At 48.5% G+C, this 16777-nt stretch overlaps 2 protein-coding genes across 9 annotated transcripts in view; one reads left to right on the forward strand and one right to left on the reverse strand.

Annotated features, from left to right (window-relative positions):
- The window catches only part of SLC12A5 (solute carrier family 12 member 5), a 38446-nt gene extending 32562 nt beyond the window's left edge, over window positions 1-5884 (forward strand). Inside the window, exons 21-26 of one of the 3 annotated variants that reach the window (XM_017541275.2) lie at window positions 703-810; window positions 1928-2050; window positions 2143-2342; window positions 2673-2687; window positions 2945-3078; window positions 3288-5884. In XM_017541275.2, the coding sequence (XP_017396764.1) occupies window positions 703-810; window positions 1928-2050; window positions 2143-2342; window positions 2673-2687; window positions 2945-3078; window positions 3288-3379 (672 nt within the window). In that variant the 3' untranslated portion in view covers window positions 3380-5884. The remainder of the gene's footprint in view (window positions 1-702; window positions 811-1927; window positions 2051-2142; window positions 2343-2672; window positions 2688-2944; window positions 3079-3287) is intronic. The other 2 variants (XM_017541276.2, XM_037743009.1) reach the window with 2 other exon arrangements.
- A 977-nt stretch (window positions 5885-6861) lies between these two features.
- The window catches only part of NCOA5 (nuclear receptor coactivator 5), a 30033-nt gene continuing 20117 nt past the window's right edge, over window positions 6862-16777 (reverse strand). For 3 of the 6 annotated variants that reach the window (XM_017541279.2, XM_017541278.2, XM_037743010.1), the window contains 5 exons: window positions 14742-14878; window positions 12952-13078; window positions 10929-11128; window positions 9255-9575; window positions 6862-8772 (listed from right to left, as the gene is read on the reverse strand). In XM_017541279.2, coding sequence (XP_017396768.1) covers window positions 8183-8772; window positions 9255-9575; window positions 10929-11128; window positions 12952-13078; window positions 14742-14878 — 1375 coding nt within the window. In that variant the 3' untranslated portion in view covers window positions 6862-8182. Of the gene's footprint in view, window positions 8773-9231; window positions 9576-10928; window positions 11129-12951; window positions 13079-14741; window positions 14879-16777 lie in introns of all 6 variants that reach the window. The other 3 variants (XM_037743014.1, XM_037743012.1, XM_037743013.1) reach the window with 2 other exon arrangements.

Raw genomic sequence — 16777 nt, forward strand, 5'->3', positions numbered from 1 at the left:
ACAATGGCAATACTGTGGGAAGAATTTGTGTGTCTAAACATATCTAAACAAATACAGCAAAAACGCAGCGCTCTAATCTTATGGGACCACCATTTTATGGACAATCTGCCATTGACGCACATACAATGGTGTTATTTGGCATATGACTGTAATTTGCCCAATAACACATAGTATATGGCGGAGCCAGGATTCAAACCCAGGTAGGCTGCTCTAGAGTCTGTACCCCTGGTGATTATCCTATAGAACCTCTTGTCCAACCATCCTCTCAATTCATGTATCCATCCACCCATCCCTCTATGTATTCATTAATCTACCCATGTATTCACTGAAGTGTTCATTCACTCACTCTCCCATTCATCCACGCATGTATACATTCATCCCTTTGTTCCTTTTCTTCTTTCACTTCTCCATTCACCCAGGTGATTAATTAATCCACTCATTCATTAGTTCATCCATTCACATGCCTGGTCCTATGCTGGGCTGAGGGAATCAGCTGGCTGCCTTGCAAGAGCGTTGCCCTCTCTGCTCTGTCCTTGCCTCCCACAACCCTTGATGAAATTAATGACCGGGTAGGGAAACCCTAGGTTGCCAGAAGGAAGGGGGCCTGGCTTCCTTCCCTTGGCCTTTCACCGGGGCTCAGACCTGATGTTTTCCTCCTTGTCCCTCTCCTCACCCTCAACCCCAACCTCTGTTTGCCCACAGCATGAGAGCGACATCTCTGCTTATACCTATGAGAAGACGTTGGTGATGGAACAGCGCTCCCAGATCCTCAAACAGATGCATTTAACCAAGAACGAGCGGGAGCGGGAGGTGAGGTTGCCCTGGCTGGGCCCCGAGAGCCTCAAACTGCTGCCAGTTCTGGGTCTGCAGGTTATGATGGCTCAAGGCTGACACTCCTGGCATTTCTACCTTAACCCTCATCTCCCTGATTCCCAAACCATACCTCCTGACACTGATCTCCCTGACAGTGGGAGTACACACTGCAGCTTCACCTGCCAACCTCCCAGCCAGGAGGCAGAGGGACTTTGGCATGACAGAGTTTCTCCTATGTATGTGACTTCTGGGGGCTGAGAGAGAAGAGGGAATGCTAAATACGTGTAGATGAAGAGTCCTTGGGGGTGTGGGCTGGCAGTGTGAGGGACAAGGGCTCACGTAGAAACCCTCAGAGAGTGGGTAACAGATGGGTATTTAGCGATATAACTGATGCATGGGAGTTAGGGGCAAATCTCCTAGGGTGTGATTGATGGGGTCTCAGGTGTAATGGTGATGAGCCCCTCACAGGGTGTGGGCGGAAGATCTCCTAAGTGTGGGTGATGTGGGAGCACCAGAGTACGGATGAAAGACTCACCTGGGGGAGTGGAGTCCTTGGGAAAATGAGTGGTGCTACCCCAGCTGGGGACCAAAGGGCTCCTGGAGGTGGGTGATAAGTTGCCTGGGGAATGGGTGGCAATCCTACAGGTGAGGGCAGTAGAACCATGGGTTTGAGTCTCCCAGGGGTGGGTAATATACTTCTCAGAATGTGGCTGATGGGTTCTCAGGGGAATGAGTGATGGGTACATTCAGCTGGGAAGGATGGATCCTCCAAGACTGGGAGTGTTATCCAAGGGAGGTAGTAAAAACGGCAAAACATGGCATGGGCACTGACCAGTGGACTGTCATTGGACCATAGTGCTAGGGCAGAACCTTCCTGTGCCAAGGTTAACCCTTTTGTTGCCAGATGGTAGGGATGTCTGGGGTTCTGGAGAGGAGCTGGACAGGCAAATCAGTGGTGCAGTAGCTATTTGGTCTCAAATCATAGCAATATTTTAACAACTGGTACAGTTCCAGAAAGTGCATCCTGGCTGAACATCATCTCTAGTGATAGCTCTTTGCAGGGCATGGGTGGTGACTCTCAGCAGAGCTGGCAACAACCTATGTCACTCCCTAGATCCAGAGTATCACAGATGAGTCACGAGGCTCAATCCGGAGAAAGAATCCAGCCAACACGCGTCTCCGCCTCAATGTCCCAGAAGAGACAGCTGGTGACAGCGAAGAGAAGCCAGAGGAGGAGGTGTGCAGCTGGGGTGCTTTGGTCCCAGCCAGTGGGAGCAGAGCCCTCAGCCTCCAAAGGACTCACCTGCCATCTCTTCATTCATCCCTCAGGTGCAGCTGATCCATGATCAGAGTGCTCCCAGCTGCCCCAGCAGCTCCCCTTCCCCAGGGGAGGAGCCTGAAGGGGAGGGGGAGACAGATCCTGAGAAGGTGCATCTCACCTGGACCAAGGACAAGTCGGTGGCAGAGAAGAATAAGGGTCCCAGTCCTGTCTCCTCTGAGGGCATCAAGGACTTCTTCAGCATGAAGCCGTATGGGTCTGGGGGCTAAGGGCTGAGGGCTGGGGTGAGCTAAAGTGTCCTGCTCCCCATGACAGAGCAAGAGGGCAGAAGGCATCCTGGTCTGGCAGCCTGCAGACCCAGCTCAGACATTGTCTTGGTTTCCCCATCTGAGGACTTAGGGAGTTGGGCCCTGTTTGCTAAGGCTCAGAATTCCCAGTTGCAGCCAGTGAAAAGGTGAAGGGTGTGGGCGCTGGCAGAGCAGGACTCAGGGCAGGTGACCATGGCCCAAGCCCCCAGTGTCTTCCTCTTTTTCTGACTGCTCTTTTTCTTTTCTCTTTGCATCTCTTGTGTTTCCTGAAGGGAGTGGGAGAACTTGTAAGTGCTTCAGCATTTTTTCATTCTCTCTTCTAGGATGGCCAGGGTTCCCTACCCTCCTCACTCTATTGTGAGCCCCCGATTGGTGCTGCGACCTCTGGGATCTCTGAATAGCTTAGCCTGGAGAGGTTTAGGATTGGTGGTCCTGGGCTTGCAAGAAGCAGGTCCCAGCAGCCCATTTCGGGCTGGAAGGGTGACTGGCTCCAATCTCCCCTCCCCCAGACTCACACGCTCTCCACCCTTCCCTCCTCCCGCAGGAACCAGTCCAATGTGCGGCGCATGCACACGGCCGTGCGGCTGAACGAGGTCATCGTGAAGAAATCCCGGGACGCCAAGCTTGTTTTGCTCAACATGCCTGGGCCTCCCCGCAACCGTAATGGTGACGAAAACTGTATCCTGGAATTAAAATTGGGTGAAAGAGGGAGGTGGACGTCAGGGAAGCTGGGTCCTGTCCCTGGGATGGAAGAGCTGAGCTATTCCTGCCTCCGGATCAGCACCTCGGACGGGGACACAGGCGCGAGAGGTCCCTGGCAGCCTAGCGCTACCCCCATTTCATCGGGAGGGAAGGAGATCGGGTCTTTCTCCTTGACCGGCTCACAGACATGGAGTTCCTCGAGGTCCTCACAGAGCACCTGGACCGGGTGATGCTGGTCCGCGGCGGTGGCCGCGAGGTCATCACCATCTACTCCTGAGAGCCAGGACCTGCCACCCGGGCCCGAGCGCGCCCGAACCGCGGCTCCGGAGCCCTCGCCGCGCCCCCCGCCGCTGTCACCGTTTACATACAGACCCTGTGCCCGTGCCCTGGCCCCTTACCCCGCTGCCTGAAGCCTGGAGGCCACGCCTGTGGGGGCTGACTCGGAGAGGGCGCCCCGCCGCGCGGAGACCAGAGCTCCTCAGTGCCCGGTTGGCCTGTGGTTCCGCACTGCCCTTTTTCTAAGCCCGGCCTCGTCTCGTCGGAGGAGACGCTGCAATAAAGGTTGGGAGGAGGCGTGGAAAGGAGAGGAGCTGGGGCCTTGGGGACCCCCAGGTAGTCCATGCGGCCCATTCTTCCCCTTCCCACGCCTGCCCGCCGCGGTCCTCTCTTTGCGCTCCTCCGGCTCCCGGCGGCCCGGAGACGCGCGGGGTGGGAAGGCGGCGCTTGCCGTCTCCGCCGCCCCTTCTCGCCGAGCCGCGGGGCGCGGGCGGCCGAGCCTATACATAGTGTACAGGAGACATCGCGTGTATTTTTAACGTCCCCATATTTATGTGACTAGAAGCGCAACAGACTTCTCGCTACAGTCGAGCTCTCCCGCTGGGGGCACTGCGGGGAGGCGGAGGCCTCGGGAAGCTGAGTTTTCCTTGACGTCCAAGAGTTTGAGAGCAAAAGTGGTTTAGGCCCAGGCGGGGGTCGTGGTCCTGGTCCCTCCACACCCCCGTCTGGCTCTCGCCTCTTCGCCCTTTCCGCGCGCCCTTGGCTTCCCACCCTCCCTGCCAGTCCTTTTTCCGAGATGAGGTGAGACAAGGGTCCGACTTTTCCTGGATTCGCCTCCCAGCGGATGTGAGCTTCTACTGCGGCTGCAGAGACGCGCAACCTCTTCTCATCGGCTCTTATGCAAGTTGGGGCCAGGATTGGGGAAGGGCGCTCCTCAAGGGGAAGAAACCGAGAGGCCCGCGCCCCGCCGAGGAAGCCCCGCCCCGGTGCCTTTGCTGGGAAGCAGGCGTCTCTCCTCAGTCGGCTTGTCGCCTGCTCCCCGCATCTCATGGCTCCTCGCCAAAGACTGAAATTGTGGAGCTGGAGGGCGCCCCCCCCCCCCGCAGTTTCCTCCCTGGGACAGGTCGGGGAGGAGGGGGCCGATTCTGGTTTAGGGGGCGGACCTGCTGGGAGGCCCCAGCGCCGCCCGTGACGTTCCCTCCCCCATCCCCATCTGGCAGCCGCCTTCTCTGTGCTCCGGGGCCGGGCCTCGCTGCTTAGCAGCGGCCTCTAGCTCCGTCTCCCAGGGGACCTGGGCCTGAGGGAGGGCTGGAGTCGCACGCGCTTCGTTCTTAGCGCCTGTGTGCTCTCCTCTAGGACCCAGGGCCTTTGGCTTCCCCAACTCGTCCTCGGCGCTTCCTCTCCACCAGCCTGGTCTGAGGCGTACTGTCCTTAGAGAAGGCGCGGTGGCCGGGTTCCCTTCCCCTAGGGCACGTTACTAAGGGGGACAGGCACTGCATGCTCGTTCCAGCACCATCTGGGACTGGGTACAGTACCTCCAGCCCCAGGGCCCTGACCTGTGTACCTAGTTAGGCATCTCACTCACCTACCAGAGCTGGGGCCACTGAGTACTCCTGACCTCACCACCTTTTTTCCTTTGAGCCTAAGGCAGAGCTGGAGCTGGCGCCACCTAGACAGGGTCAGGTGTGGCTGGGGGTAGGTTTGGAGGTCTGCCGGTTATGCCAAGGTCCCCCTGAGATTCGACCAGGGGACTGGATAGATTCTTTCAGGTACTCAATCAGGAAGCTGGAGGTGTTAGACGCCAACCCCCTGCATCCTTCAATGGACCTCCGTCTGAGAACCACAGCCAGGTCCTGCCTTCTGGGGGCCTGAATATTTCGGGGCTAACGTGGTGGGCTGTGCAGAAGGGGGGCTGTATCAACATCGATTAGGGAACCAAAGTTGCACTACCTGGGCCCAGGTTGTCTGGTTGGCAAGAGCAAAGTTTCCGTTGATGAAACAGACATCCCACAACAAAAACCCAAGTTTTCTGTGCTACATGTGCAATATTTGTTATGAATGTTATCATGTCATTCATCAAATTATCTTTATAATCACTGTAGTTAGATGTTTCATGTCCATTCAAGTGACTTTTATTCTGAGTGCAATATTTCAATAGCCTTGTAGTGATAGTGTTGCTTTTGTTTTAGACGATCTATGTGCAGGGCAATGCAATGAAGTTGAAAACCCTTGTAAATAGGAGAAGTTGCAAACCAAATCAAGAGTATTTATTACTATTATTACTATTATTATTAGGCCTGCCTTTAATTTTCAGTGTACGTGTTCAGTATTCCGCATCCTGCCTCAGTATTGATCTTGTGTTCTTTGTGCCAATATGAAAAGGAGAGGATTGGTTCTTTCCTTTATTGTTGAATGCTCCCATCTAATGCTTTATGGCTTTTACTGTATTACTTTTTTAGACTCCCGTCTGCACAAAATGCAATAAAAATAATTTTATTATACCCTTTATGGCCTGAGATTTGCTGTTTGGACACTCCAGGGGGTCCTCTAGGACCCCACACTTTTTTTTGAGATGGAGTTTCACCACATTGGCCAGGCTGGTCTTGAACTCCTGACCTCAGGTGATCCACCTGCCTCAGCCAGCCAAAGTGTTGGGATTACAGGCGTGAGCCACCACACCAGACCAGACTCCACACTCTTAAATCAGAAACAGCGACCCCTACTGACAGAAGAGATGGGCTAATGTCCCAGGTCTGGCGATGTAATTTACATAACGATAGCTTTGGGGCCCTGGCTTGGAGAGCAGCACTAACATCATCTCCTAAGACTGGTAGGCACTTAGTAGGTGTCAGGCTGCACTGGCATCTTCTAGGAGGTAGTGAGCACTTTCTAAGTGTAGGTGTCAGGCTGCAGTGATATTCCCCATGAGGCAGTGAGCACTTAACACTGTTCAGGCTGTGCTCTCGGCACATTGGTGCCTAACCCATTGGAGGCCTGTGCCACCCACTTCACCACACCCACCCCAAGTTATTAAATGTTCTTCAAGGCTCCTTCAGGTTCTATGGATTTTGCCAACTCCCTGCACAATGGGTTGAACAGAAGGTGGCAACTGAGACAAAATGAAAACAGGAAGTGCCTCTCTACCAGTGGCCACCAACCACAAATGACCCCCTCACATTCCGGTTTTCCTTTTCTAGAATAAGAGGACAAGGCTACTGACACAAAGAATGTCTGCCAGAAGCAGGATGTTGAACACAGCACTATAATTAGCCAATAGGCTTTTGTGCTGAACTGTTATTAAAGCCTCTAACTAGGTGAGCCACCTAGGCAGAGAAGGCAGGGTTCAAAGAGGTTTGAGGCCGGATCACATGCTGAGGACAAGATGGGGCAGACCAGAGTCCTCGACACAGGAGTCCCTCACCTCTGACTTGGGGAGAGTGTCCTGCAAAGAGGATATTCACACCCAAGAAAGATGAACACAGCTTTTACTTTTTTCATTTTAATCAAAAAGTAATCATTTCATTTTATTAACAACACAAGAGTTCCAAAGAGGGGGGGGGGAAAAACACTATATAACACAAACAGGTCAGAACATAAAATGCTGCCATTTGGGGACCTTGAATTTTGAAACCATTGTTTTTTCTGCCACTGTCAGGGACTCGGCTGAAGTCACTGCTCTCCCTCTCCCCTGCTAGAGGATCTTGAGACTGGGATCCACAGGGATCTACTGAGCACAATCCCTGGGGAGAGGGCAGCTTCCTGGGGCTCCACTTAGAACTACAGCCAGAAGCCCTCCCTCTAACAGTTTCACTCTGGTACAAAAGTCATGAACAGCCACCTATCTCAAGAACATGTCCAGCTACCAGAAGTCTGACATCAAAGTGGTCCCTACCTCCTACTGCTCAGGAAACAGAACAAGAGTCTAGACAAAAATAAGAGCCTGGGGTTTTGAGCCAAAAGCTCAAAACAAGTCTGAAGAAATGAGTGTTCATGGCCAGAGTCTCAGAATTGACTCCACGGAAGTGCCACTGGAGGGGGATGCTGACAGAACTGGTAAAGGGGAAGAGTGGTGGGGCCCAGATTCACAGTTTGTATTAAACTGCTGCTGACTGGAGCTGTTTAGTCCATTGGAGATCTTCCAATGAAATGAAAACAAAAAAATAAAAGAGAAAAAAACAAAAAAACAACCTTGGCTCAGACAGAAAAATTCTTCTGTGGCTGCCATGGCCATTCTTCAACAATCCAGAGTAGCTGATTTATGAATCCTCAAGCAGATCCCAAACATGTGGTATTGGGGTATGATGACACTGTGCCTGCCAAGGCCAGTCGACTTTTCTTTAACTCTAGGCAAGAGTTGCAGGCAGGAGTTTGAGCTCTGGTCGACGTGTTTGAAGCTTGAAAGCCTTGGTAGGTTCACAATGAACAAAGGTGGTGGCTACTGACATGACAAATGCCATTCCAAACGTGGCCAGCTGGGCCTGGCTCCAAATCCAGTAGACAGGAGGACTGGAGAAACCCCATCAGATATAAGCCCAGACACCCGTACTGCCCAAGTGACTCCGGAGATACTTATTTTCTACAAAAATCCAAAAAACAAAACAGAATACAGCCCCAAATGCAGCATAAACTTGGTAAGGAATAAGCAACACAGCCTTGGGCAGGAGAGAGAGCAGGTGGTAGAAACTGATGACACTCGATGTAGACCTGGAGAATGCCAATATCCTCCAAACAACTCTATTTAGAACGCGGTAAGTGGGAGGCGGCCAGGGAATGAGGAGACTGGGGACAGTTGAAAGATTTAGCCTCAGTAATGCCTCTGGTAAGATCCCAAGGGGGCCTGTGGCTGCCCCATCTGTGCTGTGGTCTGGCTAACCAGGTGGGAGAGAGCAGGGCCACTCTGGATCAGGGTATCCAGAGCCTTCTGTACACTTGGATTGTCAAAGTTGATACCTGTGGAAGACACAGGCCTCTGGCTAGCCATGTTGCTAGCAGGTGCCAGGCGACTGGAAGGTTGGCCAAAAAGCCCTTGGGAAGGAGCCCCAGGTCTAGGGCCCATGTTCTGAGCAGATCCTCCCTGTCCCAAAATGCTTGGAGGCTGATTGCCAGAGGCCTGTGATCTTTGCTGAGGCTGGCTGTTTGCTGCTGTGGAAAAATTCTGGTTCGGGGTGTTTCCGGCAGCAACTGAGGGAGATGTAGAGCTGCTATTGGCCGCCACTGTACCACTATTGAAGAGGCTGAGGATTTTGGCCTGAAGCTCTTGCTGGGAGGTGGGGGGTGCAGATGGAGTAGGTGTAGCAGAGGGGAGCACTTGGCCGCTCTGGAGCGGTTGGGAGCTTGGCTGTGTCTTCAGCGAGGCACCCGAGGCCGCCCCGAGTGGTTGGCGGGAAATCGGGCCTGGAAGACAGAAGAGGGAGGTATCTGGTTCAAAGCACCCCCAAGGGCAGGAGGTCTAGCAGCCAAAGGAAGAACAACAATCACTGAGTCACATCAATCATACAGTACACTAACATCAATTGACAATAACATCAATTTCCCAAAGGGGCTACATTATGGTATGTGCTGTTTACCGAAAACAATAGGTTAGTTCTCCTAGAGAACTGCTAAAAAACAAAAGGGCATCCATCCTGGCTACCAGGGATTCAGCAATACTAGTCAATCCACCACATTAACTACAGGGATCAGCATTCAGTACCCAAATAATAAAAAGTTATTATTAACATTGTATCAGCATGGATGGCCCACGGGAGAACCCAAGGGATGGACTTATTTCCCTTACCCACTCCAAAGAGCCCTGGGCCTGACACCCTCCCAACAGAGCCTGGGGATTAGAGAAATGCAGAGTCAGAACTTCACCTCGGCCCTGCCACGTAGCTCACCAGGCAGAGAGTCGGTGCTGCTCCTCATCAGCCGCTCCTTCCGCTCTCGCAGGTAGTTGATGATCTTGTCAGTCTCTTCGGCAGTGAGGTACCTGTTGTCTGCCAGCAGGTTGATGAGGCTCTGGATGGCTGGAGGGTGGCCCCCACGCACTCCCTCCTCAGGGCCTCCTCTCTCTCTTTCCTGCAGGATGGCTTCATCGGCCATCTTGGCTGCCTGTCTGGCAATTTCCTCACGTTCCTTCTCCCGGCACTCATTCTTGTAACGCTCATAATTTCTGGCCACCAGCACCATGGCATCTGCCTGGGGCATGTTGCGATGCTCTGTAGGAGGAAGTGACATGAGTTATTTTCTTTCATGACATATTTAAGTGCCCACCTGCTGCCTCTGTCAAGTCTTTCCTAACCTCACACCAGCAACAAAATCACTTTGGCGACAGAAAGGCTTGAGATTGAGAGTAGGGTGGTGTGGGTGGATAGATGAAGGGCAGGAAGGGAAGTGAATGGATACCTTTGGTGGGAACATGCACCTTTGCATATAGCTGGTTCTTTGGGGGAATTCCTAGATCACAGACTTGTAGTAGTAAAAACCAAAGAAACATGACAGCCTCCTGCAGATTCAAACAGGCCATGTGGGGAACAGCCACGGGAGGCAGGCCCAGCAGCCTCTAGACCAGCAGCAGGAGGCCAACAAGCCCCCTCTGGAAAGCTGGGCTCTCCACTGTGCTCCTCAGGACAGAGCTGGCCTACTGTTTTTCAATTCATCAGTTCAAAAGTCATGGATTAAGATCAAATTGTGACCCTAAATAACCTCTCCTCACCCATGGGCAATATGGTTTACCGGGTAGTGAGAGGACTCCTCAGAACTTTTGTCCTCACACATCTTGGGGACTATTCCTCAGACAGACACAATGATCCACTGGAGATCATTATGTAACTGCATGGTTATGGGGATAAGGAGTGAGGCCAACAGAGATCTTGAGTGTAGTAGGAAAAGGGTAAGTCTGTGCTGTATCAGCTGGCTGAGTCTCAATCCTCTGGGCTCAGTGCTTGAAAAGCTACTTCTAAGAAGGACTTCGAGAACTGGTCCTGGGCCTCTACAGGGTCAGGGCCTCTTAGTCCCTCTGGTAACTTCTCATAGCCCTTCTGGTTACTTCTCCTAAATGCCTGTTATATTATCTGTCCTCCATTAGAAAGCTGGGCAAAAGCAAGGATTTTGTCGCATTCAGTGGAGAAATGCCAGAGGTGTGCTGGAGCCAGATCTCAGTGGCAAGAGCCAACTGTGTACATTTCTTTCCAACTCTCCCTTCAGTGACTTCATGTTGGTGACTTGAACTGAAACATGGTGGGAGTATTTACACCATGGAGATCAGCAAATGGTATAAACGCCCTCCCCCCGTCCCAGAACTTGTTGTTAAATATTTGTCAGTACACCACTGAATATACCGAAGGCTAAGTATAATGTAACAGATAGTAGGCCCAGAACTGTATCCACTGAGAGACTATCAGATAAATGACTATGCAGGACTCTTCCATGGTACTGAGAGGGGCCCTACCATATATGAACTGGGATATAAGAGTCATTTGCCCAAAACCTGGTTCTTCTGAGTAAGGCATAAAGGACTAACAATGGACTAGTCACTACCTCTGGTATTTTGACCACTTGGGCCTCTGTACCTTGTGGGGTTCCAAACATGATGTTGACTGTGCAGGAGCGGTGAATCTGGTGTTGCTGGGTGATAACAATAGCAAAAGGAGAACCTCCCCTGCTAACATCCTCCAAGGCTTGTGACAATGACACCTCTGTGTTGAGGAAGATCAAGTCCACTACCATGCCCAGGTCTCGCACCTTCCGCCCCACAGACTCAGCATAGTCTCTGTAAAAACAAACAAGATCCAGGTGAGTGACCAACTCCAAATCTGCATTGTTGTGTCTCATGCCAGCTGTGTGTATCCCTACTAAGAACTCAAACTGTAGTCCACCCCAATACCATCTTTAGGATCTAAGGATCTAGATCAATTCTCTCTATATACCCTGGCTCAGAATGGTTGTGACTTGCTTGAGGTCACATCAGAAGTTGCCAGTAGCACAGTATGATACCCAGGTCCTTCTATTGATTCTCTAGCTCAGTGGTCCTTCCTTAACAACATCCAGCTCCCTAAGACTTGTGGCACTTATCTCTTTTTGGGTAGGCTGCATAATACAGTGGGAACATCATGGGCTTAAATGCTAGAAACATGGTTTTGGATCCCAGCCCTTAGCATCTACTTGCAAAGTTCTGAACTTTTAGTCAAGTCCATTTACCTCTTACAAACATCAGTTTCTTTACTAATAAAACAGGAATAACATGGCTCAGTTCATGTCATTTCTTTGACCTTCCCTCCAATCTAAATTAGATCTCTGATATTCTTTTCTCATAGGACTCATCAGCTGTATGCTTCTGTCACCTGCTCCATTAGGGTGTAAGCTCCACCAGTGGAATGAGACTACATAGCCCCAGTACCCGGCATCTGCCACACATATAAAAGATTTGCTGAATGAATAAATTTTATGTGATTACTGTGAAAATTAAAAATAATTTATGTAAGGTGCTTAGCATAGGGTAGTACACAAAGTAGGTGCTCAGAAAACGATAGCCATTATCATGTGTCCACAAAAAGCTCCTAGAGCTAAAAGCAGCATCTACTGCTGAACAAGACAGCCAAGAACCTGTGAACTCTGACTATTACTTGGTGTCTCAACACCTATTTCCCTAGTCACTGCCTTGAAATTAGCTCTTTAACCCCAAACTGCTAGAAAATACATGAAGTTATTTACTTAGCACTACCTGGGGAAAGGGAATATAGCTACTGCCAAGCCTGCAAGCTGCTATACTCCCTTCTGCTTCTCTGCTCTGCCTCTTCAAGGAGAAAACGTAAAACAGGGATGCAGTGAAACAATGCTGTGAGCCCTAGCTTGGTAACATGGTCATCTAACAGTTCTGCATGGCCATGGCACTTCATAAAGACTTGGTTCTTGGCTGACAAATGCAGAGATGTGTCTCCCAAAGTACTGGACATTCGGGTTGTCCCATGAAGGAGTTATCTACTGCTTTGCTTAACCAGCATCTATACTCTCTTCCACTCTCATTCTGCATGGTTCCACAGGGCTAATCCCACCTCTAGCTCTTGGGATGGGAACATGACAGCCCTGGCCAATCAGAACATTCAGCACCCCTGTCAAAGTGACAGGCTTAAGGATGGGAAAGTGAGTCAGGTCAACCTAAGAAGAATTCCAGAACGTTATGGGAAAGAGCAGCTCTCTTTCCACTTGGCTTGCTAAGCTAAGAAGACACATGTTTAGAGCCAGTGCCATTCTGCCTTTCTTCAAGCACAAAACCTGCCTGAGAACAAAGGCAAATCTCAGGAAAGTGGTACTTAGAGACTGACACAGAGACTAAGTCTTGATGACACGGTTTGACCCTGGATGTGGCCATGCCTCAACTTCCCAGTTACTTTTTGCTTAAATAAAAAATGTCCCTTTTGGGCTTACACCTGTTTGAATTGAGTTTTCTGTCACCTGTAACTGAAAGAACTCTGGCTAACACAGCACAGTAATGCAAGAATACACAGCTCAAATTCAGTGGATAGAGGTGCTACATAGGAGCCTGAATTTCTCTGACTCTTCTCCTTACTGGGGAGAAACGTTTAAGGTTCTTACTTTGTCTGTTTGTTGACCACAATCACGGAACAATCAACAGGCCTTTCGGCATCAAAGCGTCTCTGAATTTCCTCAAAATATTGACGATAAAGCTCTTCTCTATGCCGCTCCTCACGTTTCAAACGCTCTGCAAGACACCACGAGGGTAAACTGAAATAAGGACTGGATCCTTCTATAAAGACAAGTCACAGGCCTCATTGAAAATCCTGCGCTGCTTATAGGCAAAGGTCATAATACTCTGAATCAATCCCCTGGTCTATCTCCTAAAAATAGCTAGTATTAATATTTTTTATTATAATAAATTAACCAAAATGTAATGGTTGGATTAAAGGACATCGCCATTTTAATACTGTGTCTGATACTCACTGCAAGTGCCCTATGGGAAGGCTGTTACTAATTTACACCTCCATAGAGGTAGATCATCTAGTGCCTATTTCTCCACACTTTAGTCAACACTGAGTACGCTGTCATTCTTTTTAAGTCTTGTCAACTTGACAGACAAGAACAGTAATCATTATTATTCTAATCTGCATTATTGCTGATCTTTTTTTGAAAAACAGTAACAACAAAAAACCAAGTAGTAAAGTTTTATAACAAATAAAAAATGAGGTTCTCAAAGATTTCAACTTGGCCAGGTATGAAATAATTTAAGAACCTTTGTATTAAGAAAAACCAGGCTTTAAAAAGACATTTTTGTCTTCATCTAAAAAAGAGATGCTGTTAGATAAGTTATAAAAACCGAACACCTATTCTGCATAGTCAGTCAGCCACAGTTATCTATTAAATGGGCAAAAAAGCAAGGACTTATGTCTTCAGCGCCAATATTTTGTTCATTTCTCCTTTTTTTTTTTTTTTTTTTTGAAACAGAGTCTCACTCTGTTGCCCAGGCTGGAGTGCAGTGGTACAATCATGGCTCACTGCTACTTCAACATCCTAGGCTCCAGCAATCCTCCTACCTCAGTCCACCAAGTAGCTGGGTACTACAGGGGTGCACCACCGCACTTGGATAATTTTTGTATTTTTTTTGGTAGAGATGGGGTTTTACCATGTTGCCCAGGCTGGTCTTGAACTCCTGGGCTCAAGCGATCCACCCGCCTTGGCCTTCTAAAGTGCTAGGATTACAGTTGTGGCCACAGTGACCAGCATTTTGTTCATTTCTTATTGCTGGAATTTCATATTTATTTCTTCTTTTTGGATGACTAAACCAGATGATGGTACTAATCTGCATCTTAAAAATCATTTTCAGGCTAGGCGTGGTGGCTCATGTCTGTAATCCCAGCACTTTGGGAGGCTGAAGAGGGCAGATCACCTGAGGTCAGGAGTTCGAGGCCAGCCTGATAAACATGGAAAAACCCCGTCTCTACTAAAAATACAAAATTATCAGGGCATGGTGGCGCATGCCTGTAACCCCAGCTACTCGGGAGGCTGAGGTAGGAGAATCGCTTGAACCTGGGAGGTAGAAAGGCTGCAGTGAGCTGAGATCACATCACTGCACTGCAGCCTGGGCAACAAGAGCAAAACTGTCTGTCTGTCTGTCTGTCTATCTGTCTCTCTCACACACACACACACACACACACACACACACACACACACACACACACACACACACAATCATTTTCAAGCCAAATGCTCTTTACCCATTAACAGGCTATTTGTATTTCTTCTTTTTATACACTGCTTGGCCAAGTCACTAGCCCCTTTTCAGATGGGGTACTGGTTAATACCAGTTCCCTCTCTTTTTTGTAAAGTGTTCTATCAACAATAGGAATAGAATGTTTCTGCTACTTTACCTTTTGCACGAGACTGACTTTCTGGGCCTGGAGGGCCTCGTCCATCAAAGCTATCTCTGTAACGGTCAAAATAAGAGTCATCCTTTCTCCTGCAATAGTCATCCATTCGCAGGTATCGGTCATAAGAGCCTTCTCTCCTGAAAAGTTAAGGAAATTTTCATAAAGATAAAACTCTGCCGTATCCTGAAAAAATCATCCAGAGAATTCTTTTGGATTAGACAAACGAGGTTTATATCTGGGACTCACTGCATATCAGCTCGGTGGCTGTGACAGAGTTAACCTGTCTCACGAAATGATGCAAAGGGATGAACAGAGATGATATACAGAAAGCACTTAGCATAGTCCTTGCATATAGTAAATGCAAAATAACTGGCAGGAATTATTGATGTTGGTTTTGAGGAAACATTACATGAATCTCCCCTGTACCTTTTAAAAATTATACTAAAATGTCAGTTGGGTGCAGGGTCTCACGCCTGTAATCACAGCACTTTGGGAGGCTGAGGTGGGTGGATCACAAGGTCAGGAGATCAAGACCATCCTGGCCAACATGGTGAAACCCTAACTCTACTAAAAATGCAAAAATTAGCTGGGCATGGTGGCGGGCACCTGTAGTCCCGGCTACTCGGGACACTGAGGCAGGAGAATTGCTTGAACCTGGGGGGTGGAGGTTGCAGTGAGTCAAGATCATACCACGGCACTTCAGCCTGGTGACAGAACGAGACTATTAAAAAAAAAAAAAAATACTAAAATGTATATAACAATAATTTGCCATTTTAACAATTTTTATTTATTATTATTATTGTTATTATTATTACTAGAGATGGGGTTTCACTATGTTGCCTAGGCTGGTCTTGAACTCCTGAGTTCAGGCAATCCACCCACCTCAGCCTCCCAAAGTGCTGGGATTACAGGCATGAGTCAATGCGCCTGGCCTCACAATTTTTAAGTATACAATTCAGTGGCACTGTATTCACAATGTTGTGCAACCATCACCATTATCTATTTCTAAAATTTTTCATCACTTCAAACAGAAATTCTGTATTCGTCAAATAACTCCCCTCTACCCAGCCATTGGTAATCTTTAATCTACTTTCTGTCTCTATAAATTTGCCTATTCTTGATATTTCATATAAGTGAAATCATACAATATAATATGAATTCATGTAAGTGAATTCATACAATATTTGTCTTTTGTGTCTGGCTTATTTCACTTAGCATAATGTTTTCAACGTCCCTCATGCTGTAACATAGATCAGAACTTTATTCCTTTTCATGGCTGAATGATAGCACATTGTATAAATATGCCACTTAAAAAAAAATCCACATTGGGTGCAGTGGCTTACACCTGTAGTCTCAGCGCTTAGCTCAAGAGTTCAAGACCAGCCTGGGCAACATAGTGAGACTCCACCTCTATATAAAAAAATTAGCCAGGTACGGTGGCATACGCCTATAGTCCCAGCTATCTGGGAGACTGAGGAGGGAGGATTACTCAAGCCTGGAAGGTCAAGGCTGCAGTGAGCTGTGATCATGCCACTGCACTCCAGACTGGGAAACAAATAAGACCTTGTCTCAAAAAAAAAAAAAAAATCTATTAATAATCTATTAATTTGCTGACAGACATCTGGATTGCTTTTACCTTTTGGTTATTGTGAATAGTACCGCTACGCGTATTCATGTAAAACTATCTGAGTCCCTCTTTTCAATTCTTTTGAGTATATACTCAGGAATGGAACTGATAGATCATTTAGTTAATTCTATGTTTAACTTTTTAAGGAACTCCCAAACTGTTTTCCATAGTGGCTATACCAATTTGCATTCTTACCTGCAGTTTCTGAGGGTTTCAATTTCTCCATACCTTGTCAACACTAGTTATTTTCTGTTAAAAATTTTTAAAATCATTCATACATTCAGCTAAATTTATTGAGCAGCAGCACATCTACCACTCGACAGACACTAGAAATACAAGGCTGATACAATTACTGCTCTTACAGAGCTTTCCACTGGTTTAGTAGAACATACATAAAAAGAACTTAGAA

Source organism: Cebus imitator, unplaced genomic scaffold (genome assembly GCF_001604975.1).
Source record: "Cebus imitator isolate Cc_AM_T3 unplaced genomic scaffold, Cebus_imitator-1.0 Scaffold132, whole genome shotgun sequence".
Classification (NCBI taxonomy): domain Eukaryota; kingdom Metazoa; phylum Chordata; class Mammalia; order Primates; family Cebidae; genus Cebus; species Cebus imitator.